The sequence below is a fragment of the Eptesicus fuscus genome, chromosome 7, assembly GCF_027574615.1.
Source record: "Eptesicus fuscus isolate TK198812 chromosome 7, DD_ASM_mEF_20220401, whole genome shotgun sequence".
Classification (NCBI taxonomy): Eukaryota; Metazoa; Chordata; class Mammalia; order Chiroptera; family Vespertilionidae; genus Eptesicus; species Eptesicus fuscus.
In genome coordinates this window covers 56,372,312-56,394,653 of record NC_072479.1, presented here as the reverse complement: position 1 = coordinate 56,394,653, position 22,342 = coordinate 56,372,312, and the positions used below count along the sequence as shown (strand labels likewise).

At 41.8% G+C, this 22,342-nt stretch overlaps 1 protein-coding gene and 1 pseudogene across 5 annotated transcripts in view; one reads left to right on the top strand and one right to left on the bottom strand.

Moving 5' to 3' along the window:
• LOC103285352 (cyclic AMP-dependent transcription factor ATF-7) overlaps positions 1 to 22,342 on the bottom strand; it is a 106,975-nt gene that overhangs the window by 4,884 nt on the left and 79,749 nt on the right. For 3 of the 5 annotated variants that reach the window (XM_028144478.2, XM_028144479.2, XM_054718999.1), the window contains exons 3-11: positions 22,028 to 22,124; positions 17,778 to 17,896; positions 13,318 to 13,458; positions 11,296 to 11,453; positions 9,499 to 9,598; positions 8,874 to 8,987; positions 8,103 to 8,255; positions 4,696 to 4,893; positions 2,575 to 2,683 (exon numbers count right to left, since the gene is read on the bottom strand). In XM_028144478.2, the coding sequence (XP_028000279.1) occupies positions 2,575 to 2,683; positions 4,696 to 4,893; positions 8,103 to 8,255; positions 8,874 to 8,987; positions 9,499 to 9,598; positions 11,296 to 11,453; positions 13,318 to 13,458; positions 17,778 to 17,896; positions 22,028 to 22,124 (1,189 nt within the window). Of the gene's footprint in view, positions 1 to 2,574; positions 2,684 to 4,695; positions 4,894 to 8,102; positions 8,256 to 8,873; positions 8,988 to 9,498; positions 9,599 to 11,295; positions 11,454 to 13,317; positions 13,459 to 17,687; positions 17,897 to 22,027; positions 22,125 to 22,342 lie in introns of those variants that run through there. The other 2 variants (XM_008140772.3, XM_054719000.1) reach the window with 2 other exon arrangements.
• Positions 14,502 to 17,595, top strand: LOC114231266 (ferritin heavy chain-like; annotated as a pseudogene).

The window sequence follows — 22,342 nt, the reverse complement described above, 5'->3', positions numbered from 1 at the left end:
AGCTGTTTGCATCGGCTTTTGCATATGAATGGCCTGTCCTTTTTCCGCCTAAAACCTGTCAAACTGCAGCTGGGTCAGAGAGCCCCAGAGCTTCCAAAAGAAAGCCCAGGGCCCGGCGGCAATAGCAGCCGGCCTTACTTCACAGCTGGGCCTTGTCTGGACACTTCCAAACCCCATACAAAGAGGAGGAATCTGAAGATGTCTCTGTAGCTCCTGCTGGGCAACCCCAGACAGTGGCTGACTTTGTACCTCCTTGGAGATCCAAAAGCCAGTGTACCCAGTGGTCAGAGTGAGACCATACTGGATTACAACTCTTCACATCCATAAGAGACACACTCAAGGGGCAAACTCAGTGAGCACCAAAGCCCCACTGAAGCAAGTCCTGCCCCATAAGGGTGTCTCCTGCACAATAGATCTTCCAGTGTAGACACAGCTGGTCATCACAGCCAATTGGCCTGGAGGTCAATTCCTCCCAGTGATACCAACAGCAATCAAGGGTTAACTACAACAAGACTGTGCACACAGCCCACAAAGGGGTGCACCAAGTGCGTCCACCTCAGGTGACTGGGGAGGCTGAGCCACTGGGCCCTATAGGACACCTACCACACAAGGCCACTCTATCAACTTAAGGAGACTTAGCAGCTACCCAGTACATAGAAACAAACACAGGGAAGCAGCCAAAATGCGGAGACAAAGAAACAAGTCACAAATGAAAGAAATGGATGAAAGCAAAATACTGGATATAGAGTTCAAAAACACGGTTATAAGGTTACTCAAGAATCTTCTAGAAACCTCCAAGAAATTTAGTGAGACCCTCAAAGATATAAAAAAGGACTAATCAGAAATTAAGCATACACTGACTGAAATAAAGAATAATATACAGAGATCCAACAGGAGACTAGAGGATCCCAAGAATCAAGTCAAAGATTTGAAATACGAAGAAGCAAAAAACACCCAACTGGGAAAGAAAAAAGAATCCAAAAATATGAAGATAGTGTAAGGAGCCTCTGGGACAACTTCAAGTGTACCAACATCCAAATTATGGGGGTGCCAGAAGAAGAGAGAGAACAAGATATTGAAAACCTATTTGAAGAAATAATGACAGAAAACTTCTCTTACCTGGTGAAAGAAATAGACATACAAGTCCAGGAAGCACAGAGAACCCCAAATAAGAGGAATCCAAAGAGGAAAATGCCAAGGGCAAAAGACAAAGAGAGAATCTTAAAAGCAGCAAGAGAAAAACAGTTAGTTACCTACAAGGGAGTACACCCATATGACTGTCAGCTGATTTCTCAACAGAAACTATTCAGGCCAGAAAGGAGTGGCAAGAAATACACAAAGTGATGAATAACCAGAACCTACAACCAAGATTACTCTACCCAGCAAAGTTATCATTTAGAATTGAAGGTCAGATAAATAGCTTCATAGATAAGAAAAAACTAAAGGAGTTCATCACCACCAAACCAGTATTATATGAAATGCTGAAGGGTATTCTTTAAGAAGAAGAGGAAGAAGAAAAAGGTAAAGATAAAAATTATGAACAACAAAGTGACAACAAATGAACCTAAAAAGCAAATGAATAAAAAACCTGATGAATAGAACAGACTGGTGAATGTAATAGAATCAGGGGCATGGAAAGGGAGCAGACTGACAATTCTCGGGGGGAAGGGATTGTGGGGGGTGCGGGAAGAGATTGGACAAAGAGCTTACACCTATGGACGAGGTCAGTGGGGTGGGGGAGGCCTGGAGTGGGGTGGGAACTGAGTGGAGGGGAGCTAGGGGGGGAAAAAAGAGGAACATCTGTAATAATCTGAACAATAAAAAAAAAAAAAAAAAAAAGAAACATCAATGATGTCCTAGCCGGTATGGCTCAGTGAATAAGAGCATCAGCCTAGGGACTAAAGGGTTCCGGGTTCGATTCCAGTCAAGAGCACATGCCTGGGTTGCGGGCTCGATCCCAACTAGGGGGCGTGCAGAAGGCAGCCAATCAATGATTCAATGATTCTCTCTCATCACTGATCTTTCTTTCTTTCTTTTTTTTAAAAATATATTTTTATTGATTTCAGAGAGGAAGGGAGAGGGAGAGAGAGATAGAAATGTCAATGATGAGAGAGAAGCACTGATTGGCTGCCTCCTGCACGCCCCCTACTGGGGATCGAGCCCACAATCCGGGCATGTGCCCTTGACTGGAATCAAACCCGGGACCCTTCAGTCCCCAGGCCGACGCTCTATCCACTGAGCCAAACCAGCTAGGGCTCATCTTTCTATCTCCCTCACCCTCTCCCTTCCTCTCTGAAATAAAAAAAGAGATAACTAGAAAGATGGTAGAGTGCCTAACACAAATTAGGCTCCCAATACACATACTCACCCTTTATCTGTGATGGTTAATTAGGAAAGCTCTACGTTTAAAAAAAATGTTTCCCCCATAGGACTGGTTGCTCCACAAAGGCTGCTCCCTCATCAGTCTGGACCCCCCAGAACATTGAGAATAGAGTTATAAAATTATAAACATTTGAGACACTCAGTACATTCTGACCTTGCTAACTGACCTTGCTTAGGTTGTAAGCCACTCACCTAAGTAGCCTTGGGTCTTTTTCTGTAGTGCAGTGACTGGGCAGTCTTTATGAGCTAACAGTAGCTGTTTCAACTGAGCCACCTCATTGCGTAGTAATGTGACTTCATTCTGGGGGCGGGAGGGGAGAAAACAGTATCAAGAAAATTCATTCTTCACTCTTTAACCCCCAGTGACCATCTCTCAAAGTGACGACAGAATGCTGCCTGGATTTTCTCTTCCAAATCTGGAGACTTCTGACCCAGCGAGGCTTCAGCTAGCCCAGGGCCAGTAGAATCATGAGTTCAATGACAGGAGCTGCTTACAGTGTAAGGTAGGGATTTACAATAGAAAAATTACTCCTATACAGGATAAACATGATTATACCAAAATTAATAATGCATATGTCCTTTGACTAAGAAAGTCTACTTCCATGAATCTATTTAACAGAACTACCTATTCAAATGCATATAATGTTCACTGCAGCATTGCTGTTCTAGCAAAAAATTAGAAACATTACAAATATCCATACCTTGTAATGTAACCACACTATAGAATGTACTACTATACAGCCATTTTAAAAAACACACAATCCCTCCCTGACTCCCCTACAAAAACTACAAATGAAGATAGTATTAGAAATACATATATGCCTGGACCCTGGCTGGGTAGCTCAGTTGGTTAGAGCATTATCCTGATACACCAAGGTTGTGGGTTCAATTCCCGGTCAGGACACATACAGGAATCAACCAACGAATGCATAAATAAGTGGAATAACAAATTGATGTTTCTTTCTCTCATTCTCTCTAAAGAAAGTGTCTGGTAGGTGCACATCAAACTTACCTACAGGGAAAAGAATGAGTCTGGAAAGCATGCTGAAGAGGGACTTTGTGTTTTGTTGTTGTTGTTAATCCTCACCTGAGGATTTTTTCCATTGATTTTCAGAGAGAGTAGAGGGAGGGTGAGGAGGAGAAAGAGAGAAACATCTATGTGAAATAGAGACACATCAATTGGTTGCCTCCAGCAGCGCCCAACCATGGGGGCCAGGATCGAACCTATGATCCAGGTATGTTCTCTTGACCGGGAGTTGAACCTGTGACCCGTAGGTGCTCAGAGGTGGGGTGGAGTGGGGGGATGCTCTAACCCAGTGGTCAGCAAACTCATTAGTCAACAGAGCCAAATATCAACAGTACAACGATTGAAATTTTTTTTGAGAGCCAAATTTTTTAAACTTAAACTATATAGATAGGTACATTGTTATTAACTTAATTAGGGTACTCCTAAGCTGGCCTTTGCTAAAAACTCAAGGGGCCAAAGAGCCGCATGTGGCTCGCGAGCCGCAGTTTGCCGACCACTGCTCTAACCATTAACCAGCCAGGGCGAGACTGTGTTGTTATTCTACCTCTTTGTGTGTATGTATGTGAATATATTATCTTGTAATGAAATATTTTAAATAATCAGAAGAAGGAAAAATAATATTCAAGAAAACGTATGGCCCTGACTGGTTTGGCTCAGTGGATAGTGTCAGCCTGCGGACTGAAGGGTCCCGGATTTGATTCCAGTCAAGGGCATGTACCTTGGTTGCAGGCACATCCCCAGTAGGGGGTGTGCAGGAGGCAGCTTATCGATGTTTCTCTCTCATCGATGTTTCTAAGTCTCTATCCCTCTCCCTTCCTCTCTGTAAAAAATCAGTAAAATATATTTAAAAAAAAAAAGAAGAAGAAAATGTATGAATTATAATTGTTCTATTTTTGCTTGTGTGGCTTTTTCTTTCTTTCTTTTATTAAGCTGTATTATCTGGGACAAATGCATTTCCCTTTGGGTATTCCATGACCCCAGTCAGAGTTTACTGATGACTTAAAAGAGCATCCTGGGGTGCTTAATCTAATTCCCTTCATCCAAATGGGTCTATGAATAAATCATTCCAGTAGCAGCTTTGGCAATCGATGATGTCTTTTCCAATCCCTGGGGAAGAGATTTCAACTCTGACAGTAAGAGATTCTTTCTGCATTCTTCCTGGAACATCTTCTGTATCTGTCCTAACTTAAATAATTACCATCTTCTATTATATTGTCCCACTTTTTTCTGACTCAACACCACTTTCAAGACTCAACAATCTCGACAACCATCTAGGACCCACTCACACTCAGCTGAATGTTCTGAGAAGTGAGTTCCTCTGCCTTCTTCTCTAGGGAGGACACCCATAGCTTCCGCTTCTGACGGCAGCGAGAGGCAGCAGCCCGGTTGCGCTCCAGAAAGCGCTGCCGCCGCTCATCCGGATCTTCATCCACTGTGCGCCGCCGGCGCCCTCCTGTGCTAGGAGTGGGCTGGGCTGGTGAGACCTGTTGCCCAAGAAGGAAGCGGAGTTACTTGAAAGGAATTAAGCCTGGTGTTAGGTATATTGGTAAGACCTGGTAAAGGGATGTATCAATCTCTGTAACCACAGCAGGTCTCATCACTATGTGTACCCTTAGCTTCTCTTTTGTAATTGTTCCTCACTCTGCCTCCCATTTCCTTCCAGTCTGCTCAAGTCCCATACTTATACAGCCAGAGCTCAGTTGGAAACTGATTATCTCTGAGACAGACAGACAGACAAAATGAAACTAGGATCACTTTTTGTTTCTTATAGGGAATCTTGTAGGGAAGGAAAGCATAAAGGAGGGTATGGGAAACTTTTAGCAAGATTGGAATAAAAAGTTTACAAATCATTGATTTGGACAAGCAATATATACAAACAACTGAATGCTACAAGTTTCAGAAAAGAAGATTTTACTACTAGTGAGAATTAGGCTATTATGGAGAACTATGGATTAGTATATTCTTTTTATTCATAATCCTCATCAACCCTCCCCCCATCCTGTTTGTTCTTTTTTAAACAGAAGAGCATTTTTAAATCCCTTTATAAATTGGTGATATAGGATTGTCTTTTGTCTTCAAACTTCAGGCTGATGTCCCTTGACTTTTGGATCATCTTCCTTTTTGTTAAGCTGATATGTGTTCTGAGACAACAGACCAATTTTATAATAGCAGCAAACATAAAAATGTAGAGGGGTAAACCATCTGCATAAAACAAACTATGTAATGTAAAACACCACCAAAAGTAAATATGTTCTAGATCTGTTGCTATTAAAGAATATCTATATTAGTTCCCCAATGCTAGAAGCTCACATTAGTTGTATGAGAATAAGCATGAGCTTATAAAAAATAGAATCTTATACTCCACTTCAGGCCCTACTGAATCATCATCTTCATTAAGATAATCAAGAGATAATTTTAGTTATTCAGACTAATATCTCTCCCAAAAGAAAAAATGGGGAGGAAATTTCAAATTCAATTTAATGAGCTAGAAGCCTTAGGTCAATGCTTCTCACTACACCTAGGAAAATTTACACTAATTCTTCTGAAATTCAAAATTTCCTCTCTGCCCTGAGCTCACTGGACCACATGTAAAGGTTGGTGCTTTACCAAGGATGGGGAAAAGGAAATGACAGGTTCCTATTCTCTCACAGGCAACTCACAGCTCATGCAGGGAATGGATGTGAAAGAACAGCCCAAGAGAGAGGGGAGAATGAGAAGGAAAGGAATCCATGGTGACTAAAAAGGAGGTGGTATAATTTCCTCAAGAGGCAAAGCAGCACAACTCAGGCAAGGGGTTACTGCTCTACCATCTCCGGGGACGGGCATCGGAAGGGGATACATGAGGGTGGGCAGGCTTAGCTTCCAACAAGAAACTCCAATGAAGGTTTTTGTTGCTGGCCAAGTTTTAAAGCAGCATGTGGCCATTACATGTTAGGACATGTGGTGGTAAATGATGAAGCAGGTGGTGACATCAGGAAAAGGGGCTGGGCAAAGAATGCACCTCTAGAAACCGATCTCAGATTTTTGTCACCTGTCAAGTACAGATAATACAAAACTGAGGCCTATTTGGTTTTCAAAGAAATTTACTAAAACTGAGGCCTCCTTCAGAAAAGAACTGGGCATCTAAAAGGGACTGCTCTGTCTTAAGGGATTAAATTGATAAAGAAAAGTTGGATTTTTGTGTTTGTTTACTGAGCCATCTTAATACTGTGACATCACATATTAATATATTACTATTTGATTTTTGCTATAAAATATAATCAAGTAATGTGGTTGTTTTTTTGCTATAAGGTAATTTATTAAAGACTAGCCAATAATCCCCTATAACAATGGCACATACAGTAATTAACAGCAAATATGCTTAGTTTCTTGTTTAATGTAATGACCAACACAGATGTGGACAACGCAGAGTCCTCAGAAAGTCCAGGAAGCTGTTACCAAGGATATTAAAGGACCATGTCATTCCTCTGAGCAAAGGCCTGGGAAGTCCACATGACCCCTTGAAAGAGTTTGTCTCTAACCGCCCAGGGAGTGTTGAGGCCCTCCTCCATCCAGCCTGTATAGAGGGATCACAGACCAAGTTTCTTCCAGAGGGCTGAACATCTACGAGCTTCACAAACTCATGAACCTGCTTCTGCTCATGATAGATATAAACTGGGTAAGGGATTAACAGGGCTCATTTCTAGAGGTATCTTGTTCAGTTTCAAGGCCTTTTTCTCACTGCAGGCACACAAAACCAGTGGATTCTGCTCAAGGGACAGCGTGAATTCTATTCTGTGTGCTCCTGCCCTGGCTGTATTTCAATCCAGACTACAGGGCTCAGTGATACCTATAGGCTCAACTGACTACTAGCTAGCCAGGCACAACCTCCTGGCCCTCTAAACTTGTTCTTCTAATGATTGGTACATAGGGGATCTGTACCTTCTAATGGATTGGTCCAACTGGATAAGGTGTAGTATGGAGAGGGGTAGACATGGGGTGTGGGTTGGAGGTATGTCTACCGAGAATGGTTAACACTCTCAGAAATGTCTGTCCCTCTCTCTTTATGGAAAATCTCCCTCTGCAGTAACACCCTAGCACCACAGACCTACTGGTCAGGGATTCATGACCCTTTCTGTGGAAAGCCAAACTCCCACCACCCCAAAATTTTCTTTAAATTTCTATAACTGAAGGAGTCAGTCTCTTCACTATGAGGACCTAAGCTGGCTACACAGTAACTCTCACGGCCCTGATTTGTGGAACTGGTGCCATCTGGTTTGGCACAGGAGCTCAGGTGCTCAGGTCCCCTCGTCCATGGAAAGAGGCTCTGATTTGAGCTTCACAAACTCTCGAGCCACTTCATCATTGCTCAGGTGGGTGTGTTTTTTTTAAAAGACAATAGATGAGAAAGAGATTAGGAGAACCTCCTTTGTCTGGTACACATACATGATTCTCATATAGATAACACCAAAAATTAAGACCTCCTCTGTGACAGTTCTGCATTATCTAGTCTGCTTACATGTAAGTGTAACACAAGGGTGGATAAAGAATGGTTCTTTTTACTACTGTCAAATTGTCAACAAGAATCAAAGCACAGGAAGGTGCCCAGAAAGCTGAAATCTATTCTTCTCTAAATTTTCTGCTCACTGAAAAACATAGGAGTTAAAAAGCAATGGTGACATAGCTGGTTCCCCCATCTAAGGGCCCGACTGACCTGTGGCTGGGCAGGGGATGGGGCGTCAGGGTGCTGGATGAGGATCTGGCTCTGCTCAGGACGGGCTGTCACCATGGTGCTGGCAGTACCCACCACCATTCCACAACCACCATTGATTGAGGAGACTTGGTTGGTTAGGGTGGCTTTTAGTCTCTGTAGAAAAAGATAAGAAAAAAATAAAAGGTTGTCAAGGGTGAGATTCTATCAAGGATGGGAAGATTGGGCTTGGATTTTATTACTGACTTACAAATAGCGAAAATTTCCATAACAATTTTCCCTTAACAGAGGAAATAAAAGAAAATGACAGGGAGAGAGTGTGCACCTGGATCCCTAAAATGCCTACTCTATTCCCTGGCTATCATCCTGGGCACAGTTGGAGGGTGGGGGTGGCTGAAGCAATAGAGTCCAGATGAAAGCTCTCTCCTGGAACCTGGCCAGGTGCTGGTTACGCAGCTATTCACCTCTTGGCCAGCTCTCCTGCCCACTCATCCACCCTCCATCTGTCACCCTGGAACTGAAACAGCAAGTGTTCCTCTCCAAACAATCTGTGCTGCCTCTTCACTGCCATGGTCTATGTACCAGGCTCTAAAGGTGGAAGGGAGGAGATGGGAGTCCTAAATCAGGGTCTCTTCTCCTACAGACCTCACAACAGGGTATCTTCAGCTTTGCCAAGTCCCAGAAGGTTCCCTTGCTTGGCTCACTTGAAAAACCTAGGCTGATACCACTTCTCTTAGAAAGAGCCAATGTTGCCCCAGGCTGGAATATACTCACCATCTTGGCTTCTGATGGCATAGGGTGGCCAGAGGGAGAAATGGAACCACTGCTGTTAACTGGTGGGCCAGGGATACCAGGAATGTTGGGCACCATAGACATAGGTCTGGCCAGCTGGATCAAGAGAAGGAAGAAAAACCAGAAGGGAACATAATAGTATTGGTGGGGCAACAGCTTCCCAAAATGCAGTGATTTTGAGATTGGCACATCAGGGCCTGTTCTGTGCAACCTGCCCATAGGGCATACAGGGATCCTGGGAAATACCTCCCCCATAGCACCGAATCTAATCTTCCAATGCTATGACAACTTCTATGGGAAGGGCTGGGGCTATATTGAGGAAAGTGGTGGGCAATTTGGAAGATGCTAAGAGCCAAGTGAAAGCAACCAATCAGCAGGCTGGCAAGATCAATTCCTAGACCAGGAGCCAATTGTCCAGATGAGCCTTTGTCTAGTGTTCCATAGTACTGGATTGGCAGAGGTTAGTGAAGCGTTTGGGCAGGCTTCCATGCTCCACTAATACAGACCAGAGCCCACTTTTCCCTGGGGCTCATGTGTTTAAGAGCATTCAGGTGGAAGGGAGGGACTGTGTGTTGGGAGGGCTGGCTGTCCCAGCTACAGAGCTTACCGATATAACAGAAGGCATCTGTACCGGAGGCCCTGGCAGTACAGGCATGGTCTGCCCATTAGCAAGATGCATGACGAGAGGAAGGGAGCCAGTGGGAGACCTAGAGGACACATGAAGTGAAATGCTCATAATACAGACCCTTTTGCCTATGGATCTTTCTTCTATATTATAGCAGATTTTCCAGTCTTCTCCAGTTAGGGAAGCTAAAGGGCAACATTGTAGAATCTTGACACCCTCATGAAGTGGAAAAAGCAGGGAATGCTATAAGATCTTTACACTTTGCAAATTAAGCAAATACCACTGAACTCAAATGGGTGGGAAGCAAATCCTATTGAGAGTTTTGAACAATTGCCCTGGCCAGTGTTGCTCAGCTGGTTGAACATCATGCTGGACACTGAAAGGTCGCTGGTTTGATTCCTGGTCAGGGCACATGCCCAAGTTGTGGGTTCAATCCCTGGTTGAAGTGCATACGGGACGCAAACTATCGATGTTCCTTTCAAATTGATGTTTCTCTCTCTCTTTCCCTCTCCCTTCTTCTCTCTCTAAAATCAATAAAAGCATATTTGAAAAAAAGAATCTTGCCCAACCAGTGTGGCTCAGTGGTTGAGCATTGACTTATGAACCAGGAGGTCATGGTTTGATTCCCGGTCAGGGCATATGCCTGGGTTGCCGGCTCCATCTCCAGTGGGGGGGGGGGGGGGGGGGGCGTGCAAGAGGCAGCAGATCATCATTCTCTCTCATCATTGATGTTTCTACCTCTCTCTCCCTCTCCGAAATCAATAAAAATAATTTTTTAAAAACAGTTTTGAACAATTAAATAAACTCCCTATCACTGCCATATATAAATTCTGTCTTGCCTTAGATGAGGAAAGACTTGGACCAAAGTTATTTTGCAAAGGTGAATTATGCCATATGATAGCCAAATATGAATAAGTTTCTCTTGTTCCTTTCCACATTTTGCTCTACCCTGTCCAAAAAGATGTCTCTTTGTATTTTTCCTAGTGGGTCCGCAGAACAATAAAGCTTCAGAAGGCTGAATTCTGACAGTAACCTCTTAACTCAATGGGTACCTAGATATAGGATGTCAAGTCATCCCACTATGAAATCTGTACAGGCTGTGCCATGAGTGAAGACAAATAGACAAACAAGATTAGGGGCAGCAAAGACCAAGAATCCTAATTGGAACTGAGGGAAACACTAAAAAAATGATGACAATGTGTTTCAGTCCCTCATTCAGTGTTGCTCCAATAAATATCTACTGATTCAGGTCAAGAACTTACGTAGTTTCCTGTGTAGCCTCCATCATTATGACAAACTTCCTAAAGTTTTAAGGATTCTCATTTTAGATCAAAGAAGTATTAAACCTCCAAATTAATGAAGTATTATCCTCAAATAAATACTTGCTGGTCTACTCAAAAGGGAGAGGAATCTATTTATTTTGAGAGACAATCATAGTGTCCTAACCGGTTTGGCTCAGTGGATAAAGCGTTGGCCTGCGGACTGAAGGGTTCCAGGCTCGATTCCGGTCAAGGGCATGTATGTACCTTGGTTGCAGGCACATCCCCAGTGGGAGGTGTGCAGGAGACAGCTGATCGATGTTTCTCTCTCATCGATGTTTCTAACTCTCTATCCCTCTCCCTTCCTCTCTGTAAAAAATCAATAAAATACATTAAAAAAAAAAAGACAATCATAGTGACTCATTTTCTTTGAGTATTCAAACAGTCCCTTTTTTATCAAATAATTTTACAAAGCAGAAAAAAATTCAGGCTTCATTATTTCTCTCTGCTCTTTACTTACCCCAGTTGCCTGTTGGATGGTGGAGCCTGTGTGATGACAGAGGTTGGGGAGGGAAGGGTTGGGTGAAGTGGATCATAGCCCAAGTGGAGAGGCAGGGAGCCAGGGCGTACAATGGTAGGCGTTGGGGTAGATATCACAACAGACTTTGGGGCAATTTCCTGGGGAGAAGAGACCAACAGATCACAAAGTGCTTTAAGGGGCTGTTTATAGAGAAATATGTAGCTGGTAAAATCTAGCACAAATTTATTGGAAAGAGCATTAGAACAAGTCATGTCGCTCCAGGGTCATGGACCATACCTCACGCACACATTCAGTAAAAATGCTGAGTTAAGACCTTTTGGCTATCCCCCTTTCATCAGGGATGATGCCCACATGAATGAGATGACAGTTGAAAAATCACGTGAAATCTCTGTGGAAGCACTGTAGTATCATATAAATTCTAAAAATTGTTGTAATTTTTTACTATCTAGATACTGTCGTTCTAAATTTGATACTGTCGTTCTAAATTTGATACTGTCATTCTAAACTACCCATATTTTCCGGCGTATAAGACGACTTTTTAACCCAGGAAAATCTTCTATACGCCCAGTTGTCTTATATGCTGGAAAATACGGTATGTGTCCTCTGTTCTCTAACAGGAAAAGGCAGGTACAGATATAAGACTGGTGATAAGGCAAACCAATATCTTCTTTAAAAGAGGGCTATGGAAGTTTAAATAATGATCAGATTATAATAAAACAACCTCTTCCCTCTATTAGGATATTAGGTTACCAGTGGCCACATTGGCCATGAAAACATCTCCAGACAGCTTTTAGGGCCTGGTTGCTGATGAAAAGGAGAAAGAGAGGGGAAGGCTGTAATTTTTTTGGGGGTGGGGTGGGGGGTGGGCTGAGGTGGGGGAAGTGGTGGTACAATGTTTATGGAGGGAATGGTTTTAGAAGATATCAAACCAAGTTTGGAGGGAAGTAAAATGAGCTATAGATGCACTATTCAAAGTGGATATTAAAATTAATAACTGCTAAAAAAAAATAACTGCTGGTAGAACAGTAGAGATTGGAAGGAGGCGTGAGGGGGCTTTTGAGGTTTTGATAATACCTGGGGACTAGTTACAAAGTCTGTAAACTTTGTGAAAATTCAGTGAGCTGTATACTTACAATTTATCTACTTTTCTGTACATGTACTATATTTCAATAAATGTATAAAAATTACTACTTCTTAAAATGTTTCCTTTAAAAAATTTTCAGAATCCTAGCAGATACTCCCTTTAAGTGATTAGAAGACTTACCTCTGGGAAGACTTTTTAAAAAATTGTTTAATGTCTAGTTTATAAACTAAGTGATTTTCTTTTTCACTTATTAATTAAAGTACTACATAAATACAGTAACATGCATTGACTAAGGTACAACTAAATGAATTTTTACATATGTGAAATCAAGACAGAGCCCATTTCTAGCACCCCGGAAGGTTCTCATGCATCCCTTCCCAATCCATACCTTTCCCCACAAGAGGTTAAACATTATTCTGAGTTCTATCACCATCAAATAATTTTGCCTTTTCTTGAACCTGATGTAAATAAAATTACATAGTATGTACTTCTGTCTATGAATTTTTTTGTTATTGTTCAATATAACATTTGTGAAATTCATCCTTACTGTTGTGTATATCATTAGCTTATTCTTTTTTAATGCCATGTAGTATTCTATTTTATAAATACACTACACTTGGTTCATTTTCTTGTTGATGGACTATGTCTAGCTTTTTATACTATTTATCAATAAAAATGTCATGAACATTCTCATACACTTCTTTGGGTGGACATACACACTAATTTCATTTCCACATGGACTTAGAAGTAGAACTGCTGGGTCACAGAGTAGGTGTAATTTATATAAATCTTCTGAACAATTAACATTTATTTGAATATATTCCATCTTCCTGTATCACACACTATTTGTACAACTAATGAATCAAAATGTAATCTACTAATTAACATGTGGGATGACTTTTGATAGAGAATTTTACCTTGTCCTTGAGCACCGGGGAGCAGGGGCTGGAGGCAGGGCTGTCAGGTGGGGATGAGTCTACCTCCACTGGCCCTTCTTCTTTGATTTTAATGTCTGGTGTGGAAGGCAGAGACATGTCAAGGGGCCCTGCAGCAGCCTGCTAAAAGAGAGAAATGAGCATAGTTTAACCCCATGATTCCCTTCAAGTTGAATCTGTATCTTCCCAGTTAAAAGAAGAGGGAATAAACTTCTAAGAAGTTTAGTCCTTGGTCAAAGTGCCAAACCGCAAGTCAAAGAAAGGTGAAGCCAACGTTTTATGTACAACTTTGGCCAAATCCTTTCCACTTCTCAGGGCTTCTGCTTCCCTAACTATAAAATGGAAATAACACCTGCTTCACCATGGGTGAATACTTAGAAAGATCCTGAAAGGGAAAAAATACTCACAATGCTTATAAAGACCCTGAAAGGAAAAACAAGATGTGATTTAAATCCATCCAAGTATTATGATATTATTTTTCAGGAAAGTAAAATGATTCCTGAATCCAGTGCCTGCCTTTTCCTAACCAGCTCAATTGGCCACTGGAGAATTGTGAACATTTTTTCTGCCAACCAGATGATAGATTACCCAATTATCAAAAGCAAATAAAGACAAATGGATGATTAAGGTACTGAAAACAACATAAGAAAGACCTTTTCTAGGGCATGCCCCATGTTTGATGGTGACTTCACCCCCAAATCTGGTGCTAGAAGCTAAAAGTTAGGAAGACAGGGCTTCAGGGTAACAGAGAAAGGAAAAGCTGATCACTTGATCCGTGAGAGAAATGGAAAGTTGGTCCTAGGAGTAGGACTGGAGAAAACCAGAAAGAAAAGAGAGTACATTCCTAGCATTGGGGCCACCACCTTACACAACTGTGGAGCCATAAGTGGCTTTGCAGGGAAAAGAAACAATTCGAGATGATGGCCCTGACACTGAACCATGACAGGGGCATGAACCGATGGCATTGCCGTTCAGTTTTATGACTATGACGATCCTTTGCTCTCGTCTTCCTAAATCCTACAATTCTTGGTGAAAGAGGAGTTTGTTTCTAACTCTTCCCTTGCTACCTTAATCCCTAAAAATGTTCTTGGTAGTTGAGCAAACTGAAGATAGTCTGGTGTCTACCACATTAGAGAAGGTGGTAATGGTTCTTTTTCTCCAATATGATGGAGGTGAGCAATAGCAAAGATGGTTTCACTTCTGCCCTAATTTTTTCTACATTTCTAAGATGTCAGGCCCAACTGAGCTAGCTAATCCTGGGATCCCTGAAACCAGAGGGTGGTGGGAAGGAGAGGCCTCTCAACCACAGGTTTAAAATCCCTCTGGGGCATCTCCTAGAAAAGCTGTGGTTCAGGAAAGTTGTGGGCTCATAAAACACTCCTGGAGATAATCTTACATTGAATCTGTGCTTCTCATCAAGGTGAGGTGAAGACAGGCAGGAAGAAATACCAAGAGATACTCAATGAGTAAAGGCCTGACCAACTTTACTGAGGCTTCTCAGAAGTGTCAACAGAGCAAAAATGGCAATGGAAAAGACCTTAAACTTTTCATGGGAGGCTAGTTTTCTGGAATTTGCCTATAATGAGTTTGGTTTAAAATCCCTCACATCCTGGTGGAAACAATTTGACGTTTTTTCTTTCTTTCTTTCTTTCTTTCTTTCTTTCTTTCTTTCTTTCTTTCTTTCTTTCTTTCTTTCTTTCTTTCTTTCTTTCTTCCTCCCCTCCCCTCCCCTCCCCTCCCCTCCCCTCCCCTCCCCTCCCCTCCCCTCCCCTCCCCTCCCCTCCCCTCCCCTCCCCTCCCCTCCCCTCCCCTCCCCTCCCCTCCCCTCCCCTCCCCTCCCCTCCCCTCCCCTCCCCTCCCTTCCCTTCCCTTCCCTTCTTTCTTTCTTTCTTCTTTTTTTGTAATTCAGCTTGATCAATTGACTGATTTCTTTGTTTTGGGGGAGGGAGAAATTATATCACATAGGATGAAACAACTGAAAAATGAGTGACTGCCCTGCCAGTGTGGCTCAGTTGGTTGAGCGTCGTCCCATCCACCACGAGGTTGCAGGTTCGATTCCTGATCAAGGCACATGCCCAGGTTGTGGGGTTGATCTCCAGTAGAGGGCGTGTAGGAGACAGCCAATCGATGTTTCTCTCTCATCAATGTTTCTATCTCTCCCTCTTCCTTCCTCTAAAATCAACAAAAACATATTTTTTTTAAAAAGAGAGAGACTTGTGTCTCCAAAGAAAAAGAATAATGAGAAGGTTAGTTCTGCCTTTTGAAAGTAGAACTACAAATACAAGCCCCTGAATTGCCCTGCCTTCTTTTAGTTTGAGGGAGGCAGCATGAAAAGAAACTCATAGAAAGCTATGGAATTTGTAAACACTTCCAGTGATACGGACACTTTATCTTGCATTCTTACAATTTAAGCTAAATGGAAAAATCATGTACAATTCCCTTTCAGAAGGAAATAGCTTTCCTGCACATTTTTTTCTTATATTCTGGTTTTGCTATATTCTGATGGGATTTCATGTCTTACTGTGTCATGCAATTGTGGAGCATACATGTGGTTAATGTGTACATGTTCTGAGATCATATATTGGAATTTTTCTGAATTATTATGGAACACATACTTGATTTTAAAGTGACTAAGTAACTCAGAATTTCAATTCCAAAGTAGAATAAATTTTGACCTTTTCAGTTTTCTTTTCCCTAAAATCCCTTATACCATGGGAACTATTTTTATTTGACTTAGCTTCTTTTTTTAAAAAATATATTTTATTGATTTTTTACAGAGAGGAAGGGAGAGGGATAGAGAGGTAGAAACATCAATGAGAGAGAAACATTGATCAGCTGCCTCCTGCACACCCCCCACTGGGGATGCGCCCGCAACCAAGGTACATGCCCTTGACCGGAATCGAACCTGGGACCCTTCAGTCCGCAGGCCGACACTCTATCCACTGAGCCAAACCGGTTTCGGCTTGACTCAGCTTCTTGAACTATTTCCTCTGGTCTTCCAAACTGAAAGATTCTCTAGAGATTTGGAATATAAAGTCTAAAATCAGAATCACAGCACCTGAAGGATGCAAAGGCATTCCAGCATTTTAATCCTTTCCACAGTATCTACACTAAGTGACCTACATATAATTCAATGCACTCGGTGACAGCTTCCACCTCTGAGCCATACAAAATAAATTTAACCCTTCTTTTACATGAAAACTGTTCAAATATTTAAGACTGAACTTTTGTTCATATTAAGTCTTCTCTTGCCAAGCAAAACTTCCTCTATTTCTGTAAATATTCCCAAAGTGACATAATTTCTAGTTCGTTCACCATTCTGGTTGATCTCCTTTGGAAAGCAGTAAGAACATCCTTCTTTAAGAAAACAGTTCCTTAGAGTGTCGTCCTGATAGCCAAGGTTGCAGGTTTGACCCACCAGTTAGGGCACATACAAGAATCAACCAATGAATACAGAAATAAGTGGAACAACAAATCGATGTCTCGATGTCTCTCTCTCTCTCTCTCTCTCTCTTTCTCAAATCAATCAATACATAAAAAGCAAAATAGGCAGAACAGTCTTCGCCGAGAGTTGCTGTGGTTTCCTGCTTCAACAGTGCTTGGACGGAACCAGTACTGTCCCCCATCCCAGCCAGCCGCCCAGATCCAGCTTTCCACTTCCTCCTCACAGCACCCTGGGATTGCCCCAAGGCCCCGCCACCACTGCTCCAATGCCACACATCCACCTCTCCTCAGCCACCCACCCTGAGGACCGTGTCCACCTCGCAGGCTTGCCAGAACTGCCACCTGGACTTGGAGGCCTCCATCGACTGCCAGATCCACCTGGAGCTCTATGCTTCCTACACTACCTGTCCACGTCTTTCTACTTTGACCTTGATGATGTGGCTTTGAAGAACTTTGCCAAATATTTTCTTCACCAATCTCATGAGGAGAGGGAACATGCTGAGAAACTGATGAAGCTGCAGAATCAACTAGGTGGCCGAATCGTCCTTCAGGGTATCAAGAAACCAGACCTCAGTGACTGGAAGTTTGGGCAGAATGCAATGGGGTGTGCATGACACTTGGAAAAAAGAGTGAATTAGTCACTACTGGAATTGCACAAACTTGCCACTGACAAAAAATGACCTTCATTTGTTTGACTTCATTGAGACTCACTACCTGAATGAGCAGGTAAAATCCATCGAAGAACTGGGTGGCCACATAACCAACTTGAGCAGGTTGGAGGCCTCTGAAACTGGCATGAAGACAGACTTGTGCTGATCCATCATGTGGCCCCCTGAAAGACCTGGGTGGCTGACTAGGATTAGTGGGTATTCTCTGTTTCTATAGAACCAAACCTGTAATTGTGTGCTTTAACCAATTAAGCAAATTATCCCAGGGCACAATGAGAATAGCCTAGATTCGAACACTACCAGTTTTTCAGTATAAGTCCCGCCTCTCACCTTTTTCTCATCCTCATCTGAAGCTTTCTTGAATTCATGTTCAAAGGAGCTAGCTAGTTCATTGAAGAGCCCCACCTCCTCACAGTTCTTCAGGAATCTAGTTGGAGTAGGAGTTTGATCTGTAGACATGAAAAGAAAGGAAATTCGATTTTAGTTTTGACCTAAAATTAAACTTGGGAGTATGTAGAGAGCACATTTTATTCTTCTATCTGGAGAGAGTCTCGTTGTTAGGGTGAATTTGCTTTTTGGATCTCTAGTAGGTGAAGGCTGGTGCTAGGCCACCAGAGGGTGTCTGTGCTGTGTTGCCTCAAGGCCAGCAGAGGGAAGACAGAACAATGTTATGCTGTGTGACCATCCATGTAACCACCTTTCTCCCAGAGGCTGGTTTCACCTTCCTTACCCCCAAACAAAACCAAACCACCCACCCAGGTGGAGTTTGTGAAACCTCTAGATTTGAAAACCAAGTATAGCTAAGTGACGTTTTCTCTTTAAACTTACTCCCTGCTAGGTCTGAAGCGAGCAGTTATAAGCAGATGAATGTTAAAATCTGAGGAGGAGAAGAAACTGAGGCTCAGGTGGTTGAGTTTGTTTGCTGACACTACCAAATTAGAAATGGTGTATTGCCTTTCAGTGATCACTGAGGTAAGGGTCTGTTACCTTCTAAAGGCATTCCAGGCAAATCTAGGGGCTAGGGAACAAGACAGCAAGATCATGAGCTAGAAAAGGAAACTGCAAACAATAGAACAGAAACCTGGGCCCAGAGCAAATTCCGGAAACCAGGATATTTGGATTTAGACTTGCCAGCCAAAATATCCTCTTAGGGGCTGCACAAATCTTTCCTCAACACAGTGCCTCTCTACCTTGGGAAGAAGAAGGCTCTCGGTAACCTATGGCAACTTTTCAAGCAACCTGAATTTTATTTACTTATTTTTTTTAAATGTTTAAACCTACTGTTGTTTTTTAAAATATATTTTTATTGATTTCAAAGAGGAAGGGAGAGGGAGAAAGAAATAGAAACATCAATGATGAGAGAATCATTGATCGGCTGCCTCTTGCACGCTCCCTACTAGAGATCAAGCCTGCAATCCAGGCATGTGCCTTTGACCAGAATCTATCCCAGGACCCTTCAGTCTGCAGGCCAACGCTCTATCCACTGAGCCAAACCAGCTAGGGCCAAGCAGCTTGAATTTTAGATTTGAACTTCTCTCTCCCCATTCTGTTTCTCCAGTTTTTCTCTTAGGTCAGCTGAATCTTGTTCCCTGATCCTAACTCTTTTAGATAGTTTTCCTTGACATGATAGTTACCTCATGGATTCATCTCATACCCCAAAGCACTAGGTTGAATGATAGAAATAGAACAATGTTTAAATAATATTTCAAGGAGTGACACCTGGTATTAAAATTGCTCCTTCTAGCATGATCAATTGGGAATAATCCAGTGGGATTTTCCATGGAAACAACATAATTTAAAAAATTTTTAAACAAAACCTCTTCTGAATCAGAGTGTTTGGAAAAGTTACCACTACTTCCCAAAATAGTTTTAAAAGCTTCTCTGGCAGCTTTGGTTGGCCAACGATAAAGCCACTTTCCCTCCATCCCTGGGTGAATAGAGGTAATATCATCCTTTATGCTTAGAGAGCACTTCAGTAAGGACACACAAAAAATTACCACTCAAGTGAACCAGGATGGGGCAGCTAAGGGCATGGCTATGGCAGAAGAGGGCCTTTGGATCTCTGATCTGAGGCTCATACAAACTTCTTCCATTCCTGAACAATGTATAAGAAAACCCTTAACCTGCTCTGATGATTCTGAAGCAATCAACAAGTGTTTACTGAATACTTTTTATCTCTTGGTGCTACATGCATACATTTGTGTAGAAATCTGGGGGAGAAGAGAAATAGGAATACAGGAGTTTTGCCCAAATATAAAACATGGCTCTTGCCCTAGAGAATAAGAGAATGCTTTCTAAATGAGGAAATAAAACAATTATACATAGATAACATCAAAGTATACAAACATCATGTGCAGTAGAGAATAAAATTATTGCAGAAATTAAATAAAGATAAATTAATGACAGAGTAGTTAGGAGGACTTGAGTTGGGTCTTAAAGAATGGCTTCAGATGCTAAGGTGGGTGAAGGCATAGAGAGAGGCAGAGCATGGGGACCATGTACAGATGAGAAGAAAAAGGTATGTCTAGGTCAAAGGATAATTATGTTAGGTATATACGTTGTATATAAAGTTGGGCAGGTACCATGGGGCTAGGTTATAGAAGGTCTGAAAATCCAAGTATGAATAGCCTTAAAGTAAGAGAAAATGGGAAAATAATGACAGATTTTGTGTGGAGGAGAAGAATTTAAGGAAGATTGGCTTTTTAATAGAATGAAGATAGATTATAAGAGACTAGTCAAGGAGAGAGACCAGCTAGGAGACTATGGAGGATAATTCAAGCATAATGAGGGTAGACTATGGAGGAGAATTCAAGCATAATGAGGGTAGACTATGGAGGAGAATTCAAGCATAATGAGGGTAGTGGCAGGAAGAGCAGGATGGAACAGAACAGAGAGAATCTGAAGAGAAAAATAAAACAACTCAAAATTTTGAGAATATCATCACTGAATAACAAAGGAAAAGAAGTTGGTTTAGAGGACAAAGATAAATTTAGTCATCGACATGAAGATTTGAATGACAGAAAGCCAGCCAAGCTAAGTGTAGGGGGTGGAATACATGTGAGACACCAGGTCATAATTTACAGATATGAGAATTAGCAGCCTAGATAGAATAGCTGAAGTTAGGTGCAATGGGATGAGCATTCCAGAACAGCATGCAAAAAATAACAGAAATCACTTTCTCTCCTTGGGACTGTCCTGTATCAATTTCTCACCACTCCTGGAGACTCAGCATAGGCCTTTACACCATTTCTAATAACCTCTCCAACTTGATAACCTTGCCTCAAATTTACCTCTTTCATAAACTGTCTATGACTAATTCCATTTAATATTATCTTAGTATTTTTTGTTTGTATTATTCAGTTATATTAGACTACAAATACTAAAATTATTTTCATGAATATATGACCTGACTTAATAAATTTAAGTATGTTACCTGAACATGTTAAATCCTATAGTCACTCTTTCCTCTAAAACCTCCACTAGCTTTTTTCTTTTTTAAATTTACATTTTTATTTATTGATGAGAGAGAACATCAATTTGTTTTTCCACTTATGTATGCATTCATTGGTTGCTTCTTGTAAGTGCCCTGACTGGGGATCAAACCTGAAACTTTGGCATATTGGGACAACGCTCTAACCAACTGAGCTATCCAGCCAGGGCTCCCCTGAGCTTTCTTAAGGCTCATTAATGATCTCCACTCATGTCCTTTTTCAGGAATTACAAGCTCCTAGCAAAGTAGATATTCAGTCAATATTTGCTTAATTAATAAGAAATTGGAGATCTGTAAGGGCAAATCCCTTTCTTCATGTATAGAAGTATGGAGAGAGGTTAAATACTGAGGTAAGCTTGCTTAACTCAGGCTAAAACAGAACCCCTCATGGTATTGAAAGAAAAAGCCCACTTTGGTTTGTATGTTTGTCTAGCTGAAAATGGCACAACAGAACTGTTGCTACACGGTTTGAGAGTTTGCTGAGAATGGTCCCTAGAGATGGCATATGTAAGCAAGACAAACTCTAAACAACCAGTGAGAGGTTCCAGGTCACCCAAATTGGCACAGAAAAGTCCCATTGACAAATGTCTTGTTTGAACTTTGGAAATGTGCCCTCAATGGTGTGTGGGTTCACAAGGGAAGCTGAATTTACGAACTGACAATCTGCCTGCTTGGGGAAAACTGACACCCAGTGGATGAGAAGCAGCCAGACGAGCTCGGCTTCCCTGCTTTTGTTCACTCCTTCATTATGGGTAGGGAGAAATGTCAAAGGCATCTTCTGTCTATAAATCTTCTAACGTCTTAATAAAAAGAAGGCAAGGAGGAAATAAGACTGAAAAAAGCTAAGACAAAACCTCAACACACCAAAGAACCCTCAAAAACCGAAGAACCCAATCTTGTATTAAAAATAGAGTAGAGGGCACAATAGAAACTTGGGAGCTTTTAGTGTTCCTTTTTCCTGATTAAATGCAGATCACATAAGGGCTCTTAATGGGAGAAGGGGAGGGTAGCTCCCAGTACATCTGGTCCCTGGTATTAATCTTAACTGTCTGGTGATATCAAGGCACGTGGCTTCTGGGGGAGCAAATACCTGCAATGATGACTGAGTCAGTTCGGGCTGGGCCAAATTTCAATGTCATCTCATGCTTGTGTTTATGAACTGCCAGGTGGTCCTCATTTGTAAATCTCTGAAACGAAACAGAAATGGAGATGTGTAAAAACAATAACACTTCAGTGCCCTTTTAAAATGTCCTACCAAACATCCTGTGATAAGGTTGGTTGCTGGAAAGAGGGATTGAACAGGGAATGGAAAGGAGGAAAAAATTGGAAGCGGTGGGAAAGGAGAGGTGATAGATTTAAAAAGAGAAAATGGGGAGGAGAAAAAGAGGCACTATAAAGCTGGAGG